Below are 15,312 nucleotides of genomic sequence, written 5' to 3'. Positions count from 1 at the left end.
ACTTTCTTCGAAAGTTTTTTTTTAATTTTTCCATTTTCCAGAATTATTAAAAATAATTAAAAAAATATTTTTTTTATATTTTTACATTTGAGGAACCGGATGTAAAAATTTCACATTTAATTTTTTAATTATCTTTAATAATTCTGAAAAAATATTAAAAATAAAAAAAAATTAATAATTCTGGAAAAATAGGAAAATAAAAAAGTTTACTCGTAAACTGTTATTTATTTATTTATTTTGGAAAAAACAGAGATAAAAAATTAAAAAATTAAATAAAATTAGACTTTAACTTTGGGCAAATTGCATGAAAAAATAACGACTTTGACTTGATTCCTATTTTGGGTAACGTACTTTCAGAACTTTCATTTGGGTACTTATGATGTAAAGTTTTAAAGACTTAAGTACCTAGGTAACCGGTTGAAGACTAACTTTAGATTAACAAAAGAGATTAGTTTTAGATTAAAAAAATTCATGTCACTAACCACGTCAGCAAATAATACTAAGTTTGATATCACATCACTTGTTAATGCTTCAATCAGTTACCCGTGTACTTAAATGTTTAAAACTTTACATTTTAGGTACCAAAATGAAAGTTTTAAAAGTACGTTATCCAAAATAAGAATTAAGTTAAAGTACGTTACTTTTTCATTCAATTTGTCATTTAACTTTCTAAGTAAAGTATGTCTAATTAGAATCTGATGTGTCAAGCAGACATACTTTATGCATAAAATTTACATAAAAACTTGACTTTGTACATAAAGTCTAAAAATTGAAAGTTATTTTAAATTAACTTTACGCAAAAGAAAAAAAGCCTAAACGTAAAGTCTCGGCATAAAGTGTGGTTATTTCAGAAAAAAAAAAGTGTGGTTATTTCAGAAAAAAAAAGGTAACGAAAAGTGGCTAAAAATAAAAGCCATTTTACCAAATAGGTATTTTCGTAAATTTCCCCCTTTTGTACTATTTGATTATAATTGTACATTTACCTTTTTTATTCAATTATGTAATTAAAATAAAACGAAAAAGTCCAAAAAAACCCTAATAAACTCTTATCATTTAGAATGGTTTAGTCTTTAAATTATTGTTTAAATGAAAAAACCATTAAATTTTCTCATTTTAAATGATTAAGTTTCTGAACTATTTTTTTAATGAAAAAAATCATTAAACTTTCATATTTTGAATGGTTAAGGCTCTGAATTTATTTTTGTTTTGAAATAAAAAAAAAAACTATCACACTGTTACTAGTTGATTAATGTAACCTTTTTTCAAGTTAAAAAAATGTAGATAACCAATTTTTAAAAGTGCGATGGTTTATTTATTGAAAAAATATTAAGGGACTTAATCAATCAAAAGAAGAAAGTTTAATGATTTTTTCATTTAAAAAGAGACGGTAAAGTTTTTTAAACCATACCAAAGGGCTTTTGACCTAACGGTATCCTAACCCTTGGCCTTCTAAGAGGTCAGGGGTTCAAACCTCACCATAAATGAGAAGGGTGTGTGGGTTTATTTGTTAGATTTGCCGTATATAAATATTATATATTTCAAAAGAAAAAAAAGTTTTTTAAACCATTTAAAATGGAATATTTTGTTAGGTTTACAAAGTCAATATGGTTATTAATGTGGTTGAAACTTATTTAAAACAAGTATAAAGTTGAAAGCCATACTTGAAGAATTGCCAAGTAAATTACCAAGATGCATATATAAACGGTTGATAAAAGTTTCATCCCTCGTGTTTTCATGGAACTACATATACATATACATATATATATATATATATATATATATATGCTGTTATATCGGTCAGAATACAAAATATCGGTCAGGATCGATATTCGATATATCGGTTAGAATACAAAATAGTGGTTAACATAATATTTCTTAGAATTATATATATAATATGCATTAATTAGAGTTTAGAAATATAGTTTCAAAATTAAAACATCACATCATCTAAGGTGTTCAAAAACGAGCTAATCGCAAGCAATAGGTTCAGCATCCGAATCAACATCATCCAATACATTCACTTCTTCGTTTAGGTTAGCTTCCCAATCTTCCTCCTCTTCCCCTTCAACGCCAACAGTTGATGTTGTGGCTGTAGCAACTTGGTAAGCAGAGGAGATCGAGAAGAGAGACCAAGAAAAGGAGCCAAACCGTGACTCCGTGAGAAGTCTGAAGTTGTCAGAAGTCTGAAGTCGTGATTCATGAAGTGAACTAGGTGTCTGTAAAGTGTGAAGTCGTAAAGATAAAAAGAAAAAAAGAAGACCATTGGAAGGCATACTATTAATTTCAAACCTAATATATATTACCAAGCCCAAAAAACTAAGTCCCTGAAATAACAAAAGCCCAAATAATTGAACCCTAAAAAATCGATAYATCGGTCCGATATATACATCAAAATATCGCTAAATATCGGGAAAAATCGGAAAATATCGTCAATAATATCGAGGACGATATTTTGACCGATATTTATGCAGCGATATTTTGCCTAGGTCCGATATCCGATATATCGCGATATTAACAGCATATATATATATATACACACACACACACACATAAGGGAATCAAACAAAACAAGTCAACTTATAAAAACGCGAGAACATATGTATCACGTATGATCAAGGAACGGTTAAACCTCCAACGTCTTCATATGCTTCTAGTCACATGTAATTTTTAAAATAAAATCACATGATATAAGCGTTCTTGCATTCTTATAAGTTGACCATATCCTCATTTGAATCATATATATACACATACACACACACATACGATCCTTCGCCAATATATATATATATATATATATATATATATAAAAAAAAAATTGGGTTCACGTGAGATCAGTCTGTTTTCGTGAGACCATATTTTACACTTAAAATTTCACAGTAAAACATTGTGAAAGTAAAAAAAAATCCAAACCTTCGCAGGGAAACACTATGAAGGCACTTGAAACTTCACAGTGAAAAAAATCCAAACCTTCACAGTGAAAAAAAAGTTAAGTTCCAAGTGTAAAAAAGTAGTGTAACGAAAACAGAATGGTTTGATATGATCCCAAGTCTATATATAGATAGCATGACATTCCGACTAATTTTGCGGGATTCTTGTATTAAAAAAAAAAAAGAACAGACAACAAATGCATTTTTAGATCCGTCAAAAGGTGATGCATTTTAGGGCTATTTATTCAAATGAAAAGGCATGATTACATATAGTAAAAGATAGTTTTGCAGCAGAAAATTCTGTGGCTGCATCAAGAAGCATCACAGTACCAAGTGAGTAGTGATGTAATGGGAATGGTCAAATGTATGTTTTTGTATCACATTATATACCAAAGCAAATACAACAAAATTAACCAAGTCTTTTTGGGTAGGTTAAAATTCAATTGAAACCCTAAATATGGAGGTAAAAACAATCTCTAATTACTACTTACTGCTTCTGCTTCCTCACAATTACATGTTGCTTTCTCTTGCAAAGCTGCCCGGAATTAGTTTCTTTCTTTCGCTAACCTTGGTTCGGCCCAACCCCTGAAACAAGGAAACGAGATTTTCGTCATTCCAATCCCATGTATTATCATCTTCAACACAAAAACCGTTATTTAAGACTTGCAATGAACCAAATGAAGAATAGTGCAGTTCAAACAACACAATCAAGCATGCAAGAATAGCATTTCTACTTGAGAACAAAAAAGAAACAGTGCTCTGCTCACCATCCAAACTAACTAGCCCTACTTTCACCCCCATGATGAATATTTTTACAGAACTCATTAAGTAGTAATTTCCTTCTTACTGTGACTCATGAAATACCAAGAAAATGACCAATTTCTTAAAAGAAATACATGCCTTGACATGGGGATGGTCTCAGAGGCAAAAACAAGATGCTTCACACAGCCATCAATTCAAATGCTGCATTCTGGAAGCTTAAAAAGAAGACAACAAAGAGAACTCCAAATCATGAAATGCATGATAAAAAGCAGACCACGGGAAGAAAAATGCTTCATGTATATGTAAATCTATATGAATTTGGAATTCAATCTGATCAATTTAGCAAATGAAAACAGATACAATTTTGAATTTGTATACAGAGTAAGGAAGATTACCATTAAACTTTATTAGTTTAGACATTCATGATACTTGTATACAAAATGAATTTCAGATGACTCAAAACTATGCCAATTCCACGTTGGCTAAACAAAACCTACCAAAAGCATATATGAGAACTTAAAAGGGGCATGGAGGAAATTTCAAAAGCATAATGAGACTTCCTTGAAAGTCTCTGCTTGAGTAACTTCAGTAATCACTATAAATAGTCGAATAAGTTGAGCATAAACAACAAACTTTTACCTGTAAGTGCTGCAGAATCAAGCTCCCAACAGCCTCTCAAGCTGCCATCTTTCTCCTCTGTGAAAAGAAAGGCAGGAATTTGATGAGAGAATCTGTTTAACTCTAAACGCGGTATAGCCAGAATCCTCCCTGTTGATCTCTGTATCCTTGGGGCCTTATAAACCGACTTGTAACCAGGCACACGCGACAGGGACAAAACTTTAATACTACTTACATCCGTTTCAAGAACTTCAACGATGTCAAATTCACCACCTTCCTGTCTTCTGTACAAACCCCAAATCTGTTGTTCCCTTGGATATATATTGAATATGTGATTTCCACTTGCTTCTGCCTTTACAATATGTGAAAAGGAATCTGGGTCAAGTATTTTTGGTTTACCACTGGACACTTTAAATAAACCACAAGCATTGTAACGAATAGCGTAGTTAGATGGGATGTTGCATAATTTAACTAGGGATACATGCAGTCTAGGAGGCCGAGATTCAATCTGTTTGATTTGTGCATAGCATTGACGAATTCCATCATTACGATCCCAAAATGCCCATATCTGACCTACTTGAAACTTCCAGATTTGCTTATCTGCGCTAAAGTCATGAATAACTGGCTCTAATTTTCTACATGCTGAAGGTGAAGAAATCCCAGGACTTTTTGTCAACTTTTTGGAGGTTGGGTCGATATCACCATCCTTGCAAAAGGAATTATGGCCTTTACATGGCGTGGCATCATTCATATTAACTTGTTCGTGGTTCATATGTCCTCCCTTCAATCCTCTTGGTGATCGACGAAGGTTAAGCATCTCCTTATCAAGACCATTTGTTGCTTCCGAATTCACATGCTTCTTTGGAGTGTTAGCTAAACCAGTAGCAGGTTTCACTTTTTCTTCATGAGATTGAGAATAAGGACCACTGACATTCTCAGGCTCCAAATTCACCTCGTTAGAATAATAATACGTTTCAAAGTCACCTGGCAGAGAAGCCGTATCCAGCTCAAAGGACCCAGCAGGTACACCAGCTCTTTCAGTTCCAGTCAGTTTTACTGAGGGAATACGATGAGAAAATCTAAATAGTTGAGTAAATGGGATTGTATGTTCAGCTAGTCCTTCCCAGATTGTTCTCTGAAACAAGCTTACAAACCCTTTAACTTTCAACAAGAAAGCAACAGAAACACTATTTTCATGTACAGAAAGAATTTCCACAACATCAAATTTGTATTTCCTATGGCTTTCTGGGTCCAAGCTCCATTTAATATCCCAGTCCTTGAAGAGAGCCCAAATTTCACCTTTTTGGGGATAAATGACATATGAAAATCTACCCCCACCTTTCTTATATGCTATCTGATGAGAAAACATGAGACGATCTTTTGTTTCTTCTGTGTCCCCGCGCACAAACTTCCCACAAGCAACAGGTAAGCCTTCTTCTGCCCATTTAATCTCAAGATCTTCATCTGGCTCAGCCTCCAGCCAAGTGATCCGCAGCCTAAACTCAGTTTTGTAGACTCTCCTAATCTGGGCATAGAATCTTGGCATGCTGTCAACGGAATCATAACATGCCCAGATCTGATCAACTGCAAAACAATGTTCCTCTTTATCCTTGTCAAAATTACTGAATTCCGGATCCAGACAATCTACCAACTCTGGATCTGACTTACCAGAAGAGTCTGAAACAGATTTAGAATGATTGTCGACCGTCTTAGCTTCATCTTCCTTCACTTTATGCTCATTTGCTATGCTTGCATCTGCATGTGCACATGCTTTTTGTTTGCACGCTTCCTTGCTCACATCAGCTCTTTTAAAAAATTTATCCTCAGAACCAGAGACTTCTTCTTTTTGCATTTCTTTCACATCACCGGATAAACTTTCCGGCCTTGATCTTTTTTGAGGACTTAAATCATCAGCCACGTCTTCACGGTAAGAAACTTTTTGTCTTTGGCGAGAAGATCTGCGATGAACACCACCACCAACAGGGCCAACGCCAATTCCTCCAAATGCATCTTCTACATCAGAACTACTTTCACTAGATTCTGCTACCATCTTTCTTCCTCTTTTCCTGTCTCTGTCTTTAGAGGTTCCTGTTTCCATAGGCTTCACATTAACATTTGGCTTTGTTGTGCCTTCCTTTCCAGTCTCTCGATGTATATGACCGTGTTTCATTCTTGCTCTTGAACTATCACCAACTTCAGTGTCTTTAGTTTTTGTATGTTGCGCAAAATGAGAAGGAAACTGTCCTTCCTTTTGTATATTAATTTTGACCTTTTCGCGTCTTCCAACGTCTTTCTGTTGAAAAAAGGGTGGTTCAGCCCTGTTGGATCCTAGATTTGCACTGTGCATCTCAGTATGCACAAAACGGGGTCCAGGGGCTGCCTTTTGTGCACCTATGTCATAAGCAATGAAGAGTTTCGAGCAATGCTGGCAACGCAAAGGTCTGTTTACAAAGTCTATATAATACTCGTACTTGATGTTACAAAAAGGGCAATATGTCCAGAATGATGGCCGAATACCCGTGTGTGATGTTGATTGGTTGCCATGGCCATTGAACTGAGAACCTGGAACATCATTGACTTTATTCTGAACCCCAAACTGTGTTCTAGCATAAGAACTTTGATTTCCTTGACGATTTTGAAGCTTCGTAACAGAAGCTCTCGCAGGCTCTCGACACTTGAAGTCATATATAGACCTTTTTCCTTTATCTGAGAGTATCATATTTGCTTCACCAATAAGTTTGAAAGCAGCTTCGGCACCAGGAAATTTGTTCTTGTCAGGGTGAAGTACAAGTGCAAGTTTCCGATATTGCTTCCGAATGGTTGCCTCGTCAGCTATTTTTTCAACTTGAAGGATTCCATATAGGTCCTTTTCAGCACCATATATCTTTCTTTGAGCAGAACAATGAACAGCACAAACTGCTATTACCTGGGAAATATTATCTAGTTCAGGGAATAGTTGTCTGGCCTTCAATGCAATCTTCTGAGCCCCTTCAAAATCATTCTTCAGCATCTTCTCTTCTGCAAGTTGTTTGGCCCTAAGAGCCTCATCTCTGTTGCACTCCATTGCCGCAATGACTTAAGAATGTAAACTACTCAGAATGTCTCAGTTATTCTACGGTTTCTCATGTTTAACTGGTGATTTATAAAGAAATAACAAGGCAACAATGCTCCTCCCCAGAGTTCACTTCAAACCCAATCTGGAAACACAAAAAAGTGATGATTCAATAACCGTTTACTCGTTCAAACTAACAAATAATTAAAAGTACTGTATCACTTAATTGTAGGAGAATATCCCACTATTAGCAATTTCTACCTGACAGCTTCTGATAAGCAGAAATTAATATATCAGCAAGTGGGAATCAGATGATTTGTCCTCCGTAATTGACAATTAGGGGCACTACCCTGAAGTATCCCACAACAACCAAGTTATTAGATGGCAGTATACAATTCCAATTTGCAACTAAATCTCTGAGAATTTATGCATGTGTGTACATGTTTGAATATAAGATCATATCTAAAATAAGTATTGCATGTTCCATCTTACTATGCCATGTACTATTACTGCTATAAAAAGAGTTACATGGGGTGGGAAACCACAAATGCATGTCTACCCAAAAAAGGTCTTGTACAGGATAGCCCATGAAGATGCTTTAACCACAAGGGTTGTGGCGTAGTGGTTGAGGTCTTGGGGGATGTGGTGGAATGTCCCATCTGCCCAGGGTTTGATTCCAGGCATACACAATAATTGTGGCCACTGAGTTTATCAGGGCTGATTTCTGTAGTCATAATTTTCCGAGATTAGTGAAGGCATAGCCTGGGACACCCTTCCAAAAAAAAGATGCTTTACATGGGACCAGAAACAAGATTCCTCATTATTTTGAACTATTATGTTTTCCCTTTAACGTCTACACTTTCCCTCCATTTCCACTCAGTAGCTTTGGTGGCTATTCAACCATGTTTTATAATTTCTCAACTGCAGACAGCATTGAGAACAAACTCATGCTACGGTCTCCAAAACAACTTTCTTCCCTTTTCTATATATACAGAACTTTTGTTTTCACATAACCAAGATTAGTCATGTGTTACTTAAAAGGAGAATACAACACTAAAATTTATTAAATATAATCATAACATGGATATGGTACACAAATGTGCTGGTTACCCAACAAGAAAACGCCTCATCATCGGTTGCAACTTCTCAACTATGGCAATTTAAAATTCTATATATTAATTTTCATCATAATTCACATGATTCAATCAAATATCTTTCTATAAGTGAACTAAATCACAAGATGGATATGTACACAGATGTTGCTGGTCACCAATCTGATAGAACTCATCATGACTTATAACTTCTCAACTATAAGTCTATAAGAATAAATTTATTATAAATTTTATATGTTGATTTCCATCACATAATTCAATCAAATATCCTTCTATAGTAATCTGGAGGGATTAGTCCCATACAAGAAAAACAATTACTATCACTTTAAAATTGCATCTTGGCCTAAAATTGCAACTCTAAAAAATGCAATAGACATTATGAGCTTTATGCATGTACCATAGCCACTCAAGAATTCAATCAAAATAGACACTTTTAACTCGATGGCATAGTAACACTATGAAGTCATAGTAAAAAGTAGGTCATAAATTCAAACAGCATGAAATGACAATTTGTTACAATTATACAAATACTCAAATAGATGTCTCAATAGAGTAATAAATTCTGTCACAATTAAAAACAAGCATTTTATCCCAAACAATTGGGTAACCTGAAAATGAACCATAAGTAACTGATGAACACTGAAACCATAAAGGACAAGGTAAACCCCTTGTATTCCACAAGAACGGGGTCCTTCCACCCATCCCTATTAAAAGCCAACTCTTTTGGTAATATTCTACTCGCTGCAATTATCTCTTCATTACTCCCCTACTCGTCCTCTACATCCCCTCAAGGACATCCTCTTGGTAAAAGTCTCTTACAACCCATCCATCCAAAAGGTATACATTAAAGATGACCAAACCACCTCAACAATGCCTTTTCCTTAACTATTGCCACACCAACTTTCCCCCATACAACATTGTTTCCAATCCTATGCATCATTATGTGGTCAAACCTCCAACTGGGCAATCACATTTCTGCCACACTACTCTTGCATATATACTATGGCCTGGTTAATTGTAGTAAATACTTTTGTCGTGCTATAAAACTTGACTTATAGAATTCAATGGAACTTTAAATCACACAGGAATCTGAAAGCTTGTCAACATTCCATCCTCATCAAATCCTATGTTCTTTTTGTAAAACTATCCCAATCACTACCCCCAAAGTTGCACTCGATATAATTTTGTTTCAGTCTGACTTATTTCTGTGATGGCCTCACTACATAAATCCATAAAGCTGTAGAATAGCATTTGAGGGAACCTCAAATGACACAAGAGTGCCAAAAACTGTAAGCATTTAAATTTTCACCCAGCCAGCTCATATCATGTGCGACTACCATCCTCGTCAAATCCTCCATGTGTTTTGTAAAACTGTCCCTTTCACTAGCACCAAAATTGCACTCAAATACACTTCTGTTTTATTCCGACTTCGGGGCCGTTTACCAAATGCTTACCGGGTAAGCGATTACCGGCAAGAGTCACCAACCTCACTTACCTTATCAAGTAAAATTCCAGGCCATCAAAATGGATTGTTGGTAAGCATCTATCTCACAGAAAGCTCTTACCGGGTAAGAGTCCCCACCCTCACTTACCGGGTAAGACTCCCAGTCCTTCACTTGGCTCTTTATGGGTAAGATTCTCGGTCTTTGCTATGCTCACCTGATTCTAACCTGGTACGTGTAACATCCCCTTAATATCACACCTCTGCATTTTAAGGTAGTTCTTCAAACCACAATTTCACATTAACACATTGCTTGATCTCATCAATCAACATTATATCAATGACAACAAACATACCATGGCACATCACATTCTAGGACTTGCAGAGCAGAATGATAACGATTCAAGGTTTGCAAAGTAATTCATTATTAGACTGAAACATTCATTATTTTCAATAAACTAGAAGTGTTATACAATCATAATTGAACGACAATATAAATTTTATCTGCTTTGATGTATTAAGAACGCTTCTATTCCATGAGTGGCAGATGGATTTAGATAAATGAGGTTCAAGTTATATAATAAGTAAAGCAATAAATAGGTTTCAAGTGGAAAGAAAAACAATTATTTGGCTCATCGTTAATGAACACGGTTGACAGGGTATCATATCCCCAAAACTTAAATGTCACATATATGAACAATTGAGCAAACTTCAAGCATAATAAGAATAAAATTCGTCATCACCCATCAAAAACCAATTCTACCAGGTTGGATTAAAACTCCAAGCAAACAGAATCAATCACCTCCATCGATAACGGATTAGCGACTTCGCCCAATATTTTAAGCACAAATAACACAACATAAACCCCACTTGTAAAAATTGGAAGTTCATAAAATTCAAACAAAATGTAGAGAATTTCCCGAGCACCAACCAAAATAATAGAAAAACCCTAAAATGAAGTAAACACAAAACCCCAAATTTTGAATGCAAGAAGACGAAATTGAGCAATAACATACCGGAAAAAAGAAGGTGTAAAAAGCATGTGTGCAAATACATAGAAGCAGCCTTCATACACCATGATTCACATTACCATAGAAGAAGCAGAAGATGAAAAATGAATCAAAAAAGGGAGAAAAGCAGAACTTACAGAGTGAGGGTTTGATCGAGTGAGAGTAGAGGAGCAAGCGGGAAGAAGAAAACTGAAAAATTGAGAATGAATTTGGCTCCGAAATATTTTCGTTTCTCCCCCCAGATTGTTGCGTTTTTCATCGGAAATTGGGCGCGGTTAGGGTTTTCCAGCTGTGGTACGCCATAAAAAATCAAATTTTGCAAAATTGGTTGAAAAACAAACTTATAAACAATAAATTACCGATGATGCGTTATATTATTTTTTTATAGAAATTTATTATTAACCAGAAAAGTATTTGTATAATACAACAAGATATATCTCGAGTATTTTGTTTTTATTTTTTTTTTGTCACAGTCGATGTTATAATACGGTTTTATGTGGTTTTTAGAAAATGATAGTATTTTTATTTTTAAATAAAATATAAATATATAATAAATAATTAAAAAAAATATTGATATTAGTAGTAAACTAACTATTTAAAATTTCTTCCTTTTTATAAATTATTTAATTTTTTTTAATAATATAATTATTAAAAATAATAATTAAGTATTTTATTAAAATTTAATTATTATCTTAATTATATTTTAATTTTTTTTATATTTAAAATAATATGTTTATCATTTATTGATTCTTATTATCTACAGTTTAATTACACGAATTCAAAAATAAAACTTTAATAAGTTGTATTGTTAATTAATGCATAATACTTAAAACTCAATATTACAAATATATTATGCGTAAGTACAACTTATTAAAACTCCATATATGAATTCGTGTAACTAATTGCAGATAAACATAATCAAATACAAAATAAACATCTCATTTTAAAAATAAAAAATCTAAATATAATTAGGATAATCATTGAGTCCTAACAGAATACTTAATTATTATCTTTATAAAATTTTATATTATTAAACCAAAAATAAATTATTTCATTATTAAACTTAAATTAAATTATAATAAAAATAAATTAAAGAAATTACATAAAAAAGTGAGAACTTTTAGATAGTTGATTTGATAATAGCATTGATATACATTTTTTAAATAAAAATGATATCTTCAAATTTATATTTTATTCAAAAATAAAAATTTTTTTTTTTTTTTAAACATATAAAATCGTATTATGACGTCGACAGAGACAAAAAATAAAATAAAACATTAAAATCAAAAAATAAAATATGAGTTCTAATTTATAAGGTGTATGATTAGGGATGAATATGTTTGGTATTGTTAAATTGTGGTTAATACATTAATAAAGTAAAAGATTGATGTATGAGATAATAATAATAAAAAAGTATTCGAGCTTCATAGTTATGTAGCACACCAAGTGTTTGATGAAATGTTTAAGTGAGATTGTATGTATAAGTTTCCGTCAGTTTATTCAAAAATTCGTAGGAAATCAACCGTTTATCCAAATGAGGGGTATGATATACCATTGAAAAGATAAATGTCCTCTAAAACTGTTATGAAGAGGATATTTTTAATTATGTGTTTAGGTCTGCTGATATACTGAGTTTTTGATTCTGCTCACATTTATTATGAAATCTGCACACTGTTTTTGTAAATGTTGTACCGAACTGCTCGTATCTCTGAATTGCATGAATCCAGTTTATATAGAATCCTAAGGTATCAATATACAACTTTTATTTAGATGATAACGTCCAATTTGGCTTCTAAAAAGGAGATATATATTGTAACTTAAGGCATATCCTTCTCCAACTGTCGATACTGGAAGTTCAATGGAATCCAAAGTTACTAAACTGGACTTTGGAGATCCATTGTACTTACATCCCAGTGATACTAGTGGAGCTCCTCTGTTATCTTTCAAGTTAAGTGGTACTGAAAATTACAGGGTCTGGTCTTGTGCTATGACCTTGGCCTTGTAAACCAAAAATAAAATTGGGTTTATTGACGGATCTTGTCTTTGTCCAATAAATGATCTTGTCTTAGAAAGATAATGGGATCATTGTAACTCAGTTGTGCCTTCTTGGATTATGAGTTCTATGATTGAGGATCTCTTTTTAGGACAAGTGTTCTCTAAATAGTCCTCCAAAGTTTGGTATAAGTTAAAAGAAACTAATGATAAAGTAGATGGGTCAGTTACTTTTAATCTTCATCAGAAAGTTAATTCTCTAAGTCAAAGTGGCACATTTGTTTCTGAATATTACCACAAACTTAATTTCTTATGGAAACAGTTTGATGCTCTTGTTAAACTTCCATCATGCACTTGCAATGCTTCTCACGATTCTTTTGAACACAACCAACTTATTAAACTCATGCAGTTCCTAATGGGACTTGATGATGTTTATCAACCCATTAGAACCAACATTCTTACTAGGGATCCCTTTCCTTCTGTTAAAATTGCCTTCTATCTTGTTTCAAGAGAGGAATCTGACAAGGGGGAAACTCATCTTAAACCCGCATTGAGCCACAACATTATGCCTTTTAAGGTATAACTATTGACAATAAAAAGAAATTATGTTGAACCTCCACTCTTGTATGTAAGCTTTGTGGCATCACTGGACATACCATTGAAAGGTGTTTTAAACTCATAGGGTTTCTAAAAGACTTTCAAAATCGACCAAGACTACATAGTCAAAACTTTAAGCCCTCAGCCAGTAATGCTTGTGTCTCTGAATCTCGCTCTCGTAAGTCATCTGGATCTATTTCATCCTTCCCATTTTCTAAGGAACAGGTTGCTAAAATTCTTGGGCTAATAGATCAGAAACACACATCTGAAGGGGCAAGTGCCAATATGGCAGGTATGTTCAAATCTTCTCAATCATGTTGGATAATTGATTTTGGTGCCAACCAACACATGGCGTCCAACACTCTTAATCTTGATAATGTGGTGGATGTGTCTGATTAAAAAACCTTAGGGTGAGTCACCCTAATGGAACAAAGACAAGAATAAACAAAATAATGCTACCCTCTTTGATGTGTTGGTTGTTCCTGATTTCAATGTAAACATGTTATCTGTGCATAAACTAGCTAGAGATAATAAAGTTTTTATAGGTTTGATGAGTCAAAATGTTATGTTCAGGATTTTCTTCGAAAGAGTGTTGTGGGGATTGTTAGTCAGGAAGGTGGATTATATTTATTTGATGAAAATCTTAACAGTAAGTCATCTTTTCCTTCTAATAATCTTGGCATGACTTATTTTGCGTTTGCCCAACTACGGCAAAGTCGTCTTGGTCACCCAACTGACCAAGTTTTAGAGGTTTTAAAAAATCATCTTAAAATTGGAAATGAAATATGTGGTCCCTATGAAGTTTTTCATAAGGCAAAACAAACACGGGAGAAATTCGATTTAAGTATTCACAAGTCCAAAAGTCTTGGTGAATTAGTTCATTTGGATGCTTAGGGTCCCTATCATGTTCAAAGTAAGGAAGGCTGTAATACTTCCTCACTATTACAAATGACTTTACTCAAGTTGTTTGGGTTTACCTTTTGAAAGGGAAACATGAAGTTGGTGATAATGTTAAAAAATTTACTACCTGCTTTACACCCAATTTGGAAAATCTGTTAAAATATTTAAAAGTGATAATGGTTCTAAGTTTACAAATCAAAAGTTAAGTGAATTTTTTAAAAGAAAAGGGGTCATATATCAAACATCTTGTGTTTATACTCCCCAACATAATGAGGTTGTTGAATGAAAGCACCGTCATTTACTTAATGTAGCTAGGGCTCTTATGTTTCAGGGAAGGGTTCCGTTGAACATGTGGAGTGAGTGCATTCTCACATCTACATATCTGATAAATAGGACACCTTCATCTGTTTTGAATGGTAAGTGCTTGTATGAGCTTGTTTATGAATTCCAACCTGTCCTTACCCATCTTTGAAGTTTTGGATGTTTGTGCTTTGCTTTTTTACCTAACATTATAGATAAATTTTCTTCTAGATTTGAAACATGTATTTTATTGGGATATGCAAATTCAAAAAAGGGACACAGACTCTATATTTTGGATTCAAACAAAATCACATTCTCTCGTGATGTTAAGTTTTATGAAAATGTTTTTCCCTTCAAGATGAGCATCGACATGTTAGATGAGTCTAGTATTGATGGTGTTAATAGTTTAAATTTCTTTGATTTTGTGTTTCATTCATCTTATGACTTTGTTGATTCACCACCCAATGATGAGGATGAAGACCATTTGAATGATGAGGATTCTCATCAGCTATTCTCTGCCCTTAGTGACCCTAATTTACTTGGTAGCACAACTAGAGCTGCCAATAGGCAACCTCTAGGCAGCTCTAATGATCCAATTGAT

The 15,312-nt window shown here is 33.7% G+C and overlaps 1 protein-coding gene across 1 annotated transcript; it reads right to left on the bottom strand.

Annotated features, from left to right (window-relative positions):
- Positions 1 to 3,129: 3,129 nt before the first annotated feature.
- Positions 3,130 to 11,179, bottom strand: LOC112515146. The gene is made up of 4 exons (XM_025121824.1): positions 11,060 to 11,179; positions 5,976 to 7,504; positions 4,329 to 5,891; positions 3,130 to 3,512 (listed from the first exon to the last, which is right to left on the bottom strand). The coding sequence occupies exons 2-4, from the start codon at positions 7,369 to 7,371 to the stop codon at positions 3,490 to 3,492; spliced, it is 2,982 nt and encodes a 993-aa protein (XP_024977592.1). The 5' UTR covers positions 7,372 to 7,504; positions 11,060 to 11,179; the 3' UTR covers positions 3,130 to 3,489.
- Between the last annotated feature and the right edge of the window lie 4,133 nt (positions 11,180 to 15,312).

This window comes from Cynara cardunculus (assembly GCF_001531365.2).
Source record: "Cynara cardunculus var. scolymus isolate 2C chromosome LG 7, CcrdV1, whole genome shotgun sequence".
NCBI lineage: Eukaryota > Viridiplantae > Streptophyta > Magnoliopsida > Asterales > Asteraceae > Cynara > Cynara cardunculus.
The sequence above is the reverse complement of the archived record's forward strand: the minus strand, read 5'-3'. Positions and strand labels throughout refer to the sequence as shown.

Coding starts and splice junctions, on each gene's coding strand:
- LOC112515146 (XM_025121824.1), bottom strand. CDS start 7,371: ATGGAGTGCAACAGAGATGAGGCTCTTAGGGCCAAACAACTTGCAGAA. Junction 5,892..5,975: donor ATCTGTTTCAGACTCTTCTG/GTAAGTCAGATC, acceptor ATTGTTTTGCAG/TTGATCAGATCTGGGCATGT. Junction 3,513..4,328: donor TGATTCTGCAGCACTTACAG/GTAAAAGTTTGT, acceptor TCCTTGTTTCAG/GGGTTGGGCCGAACCAAGGT.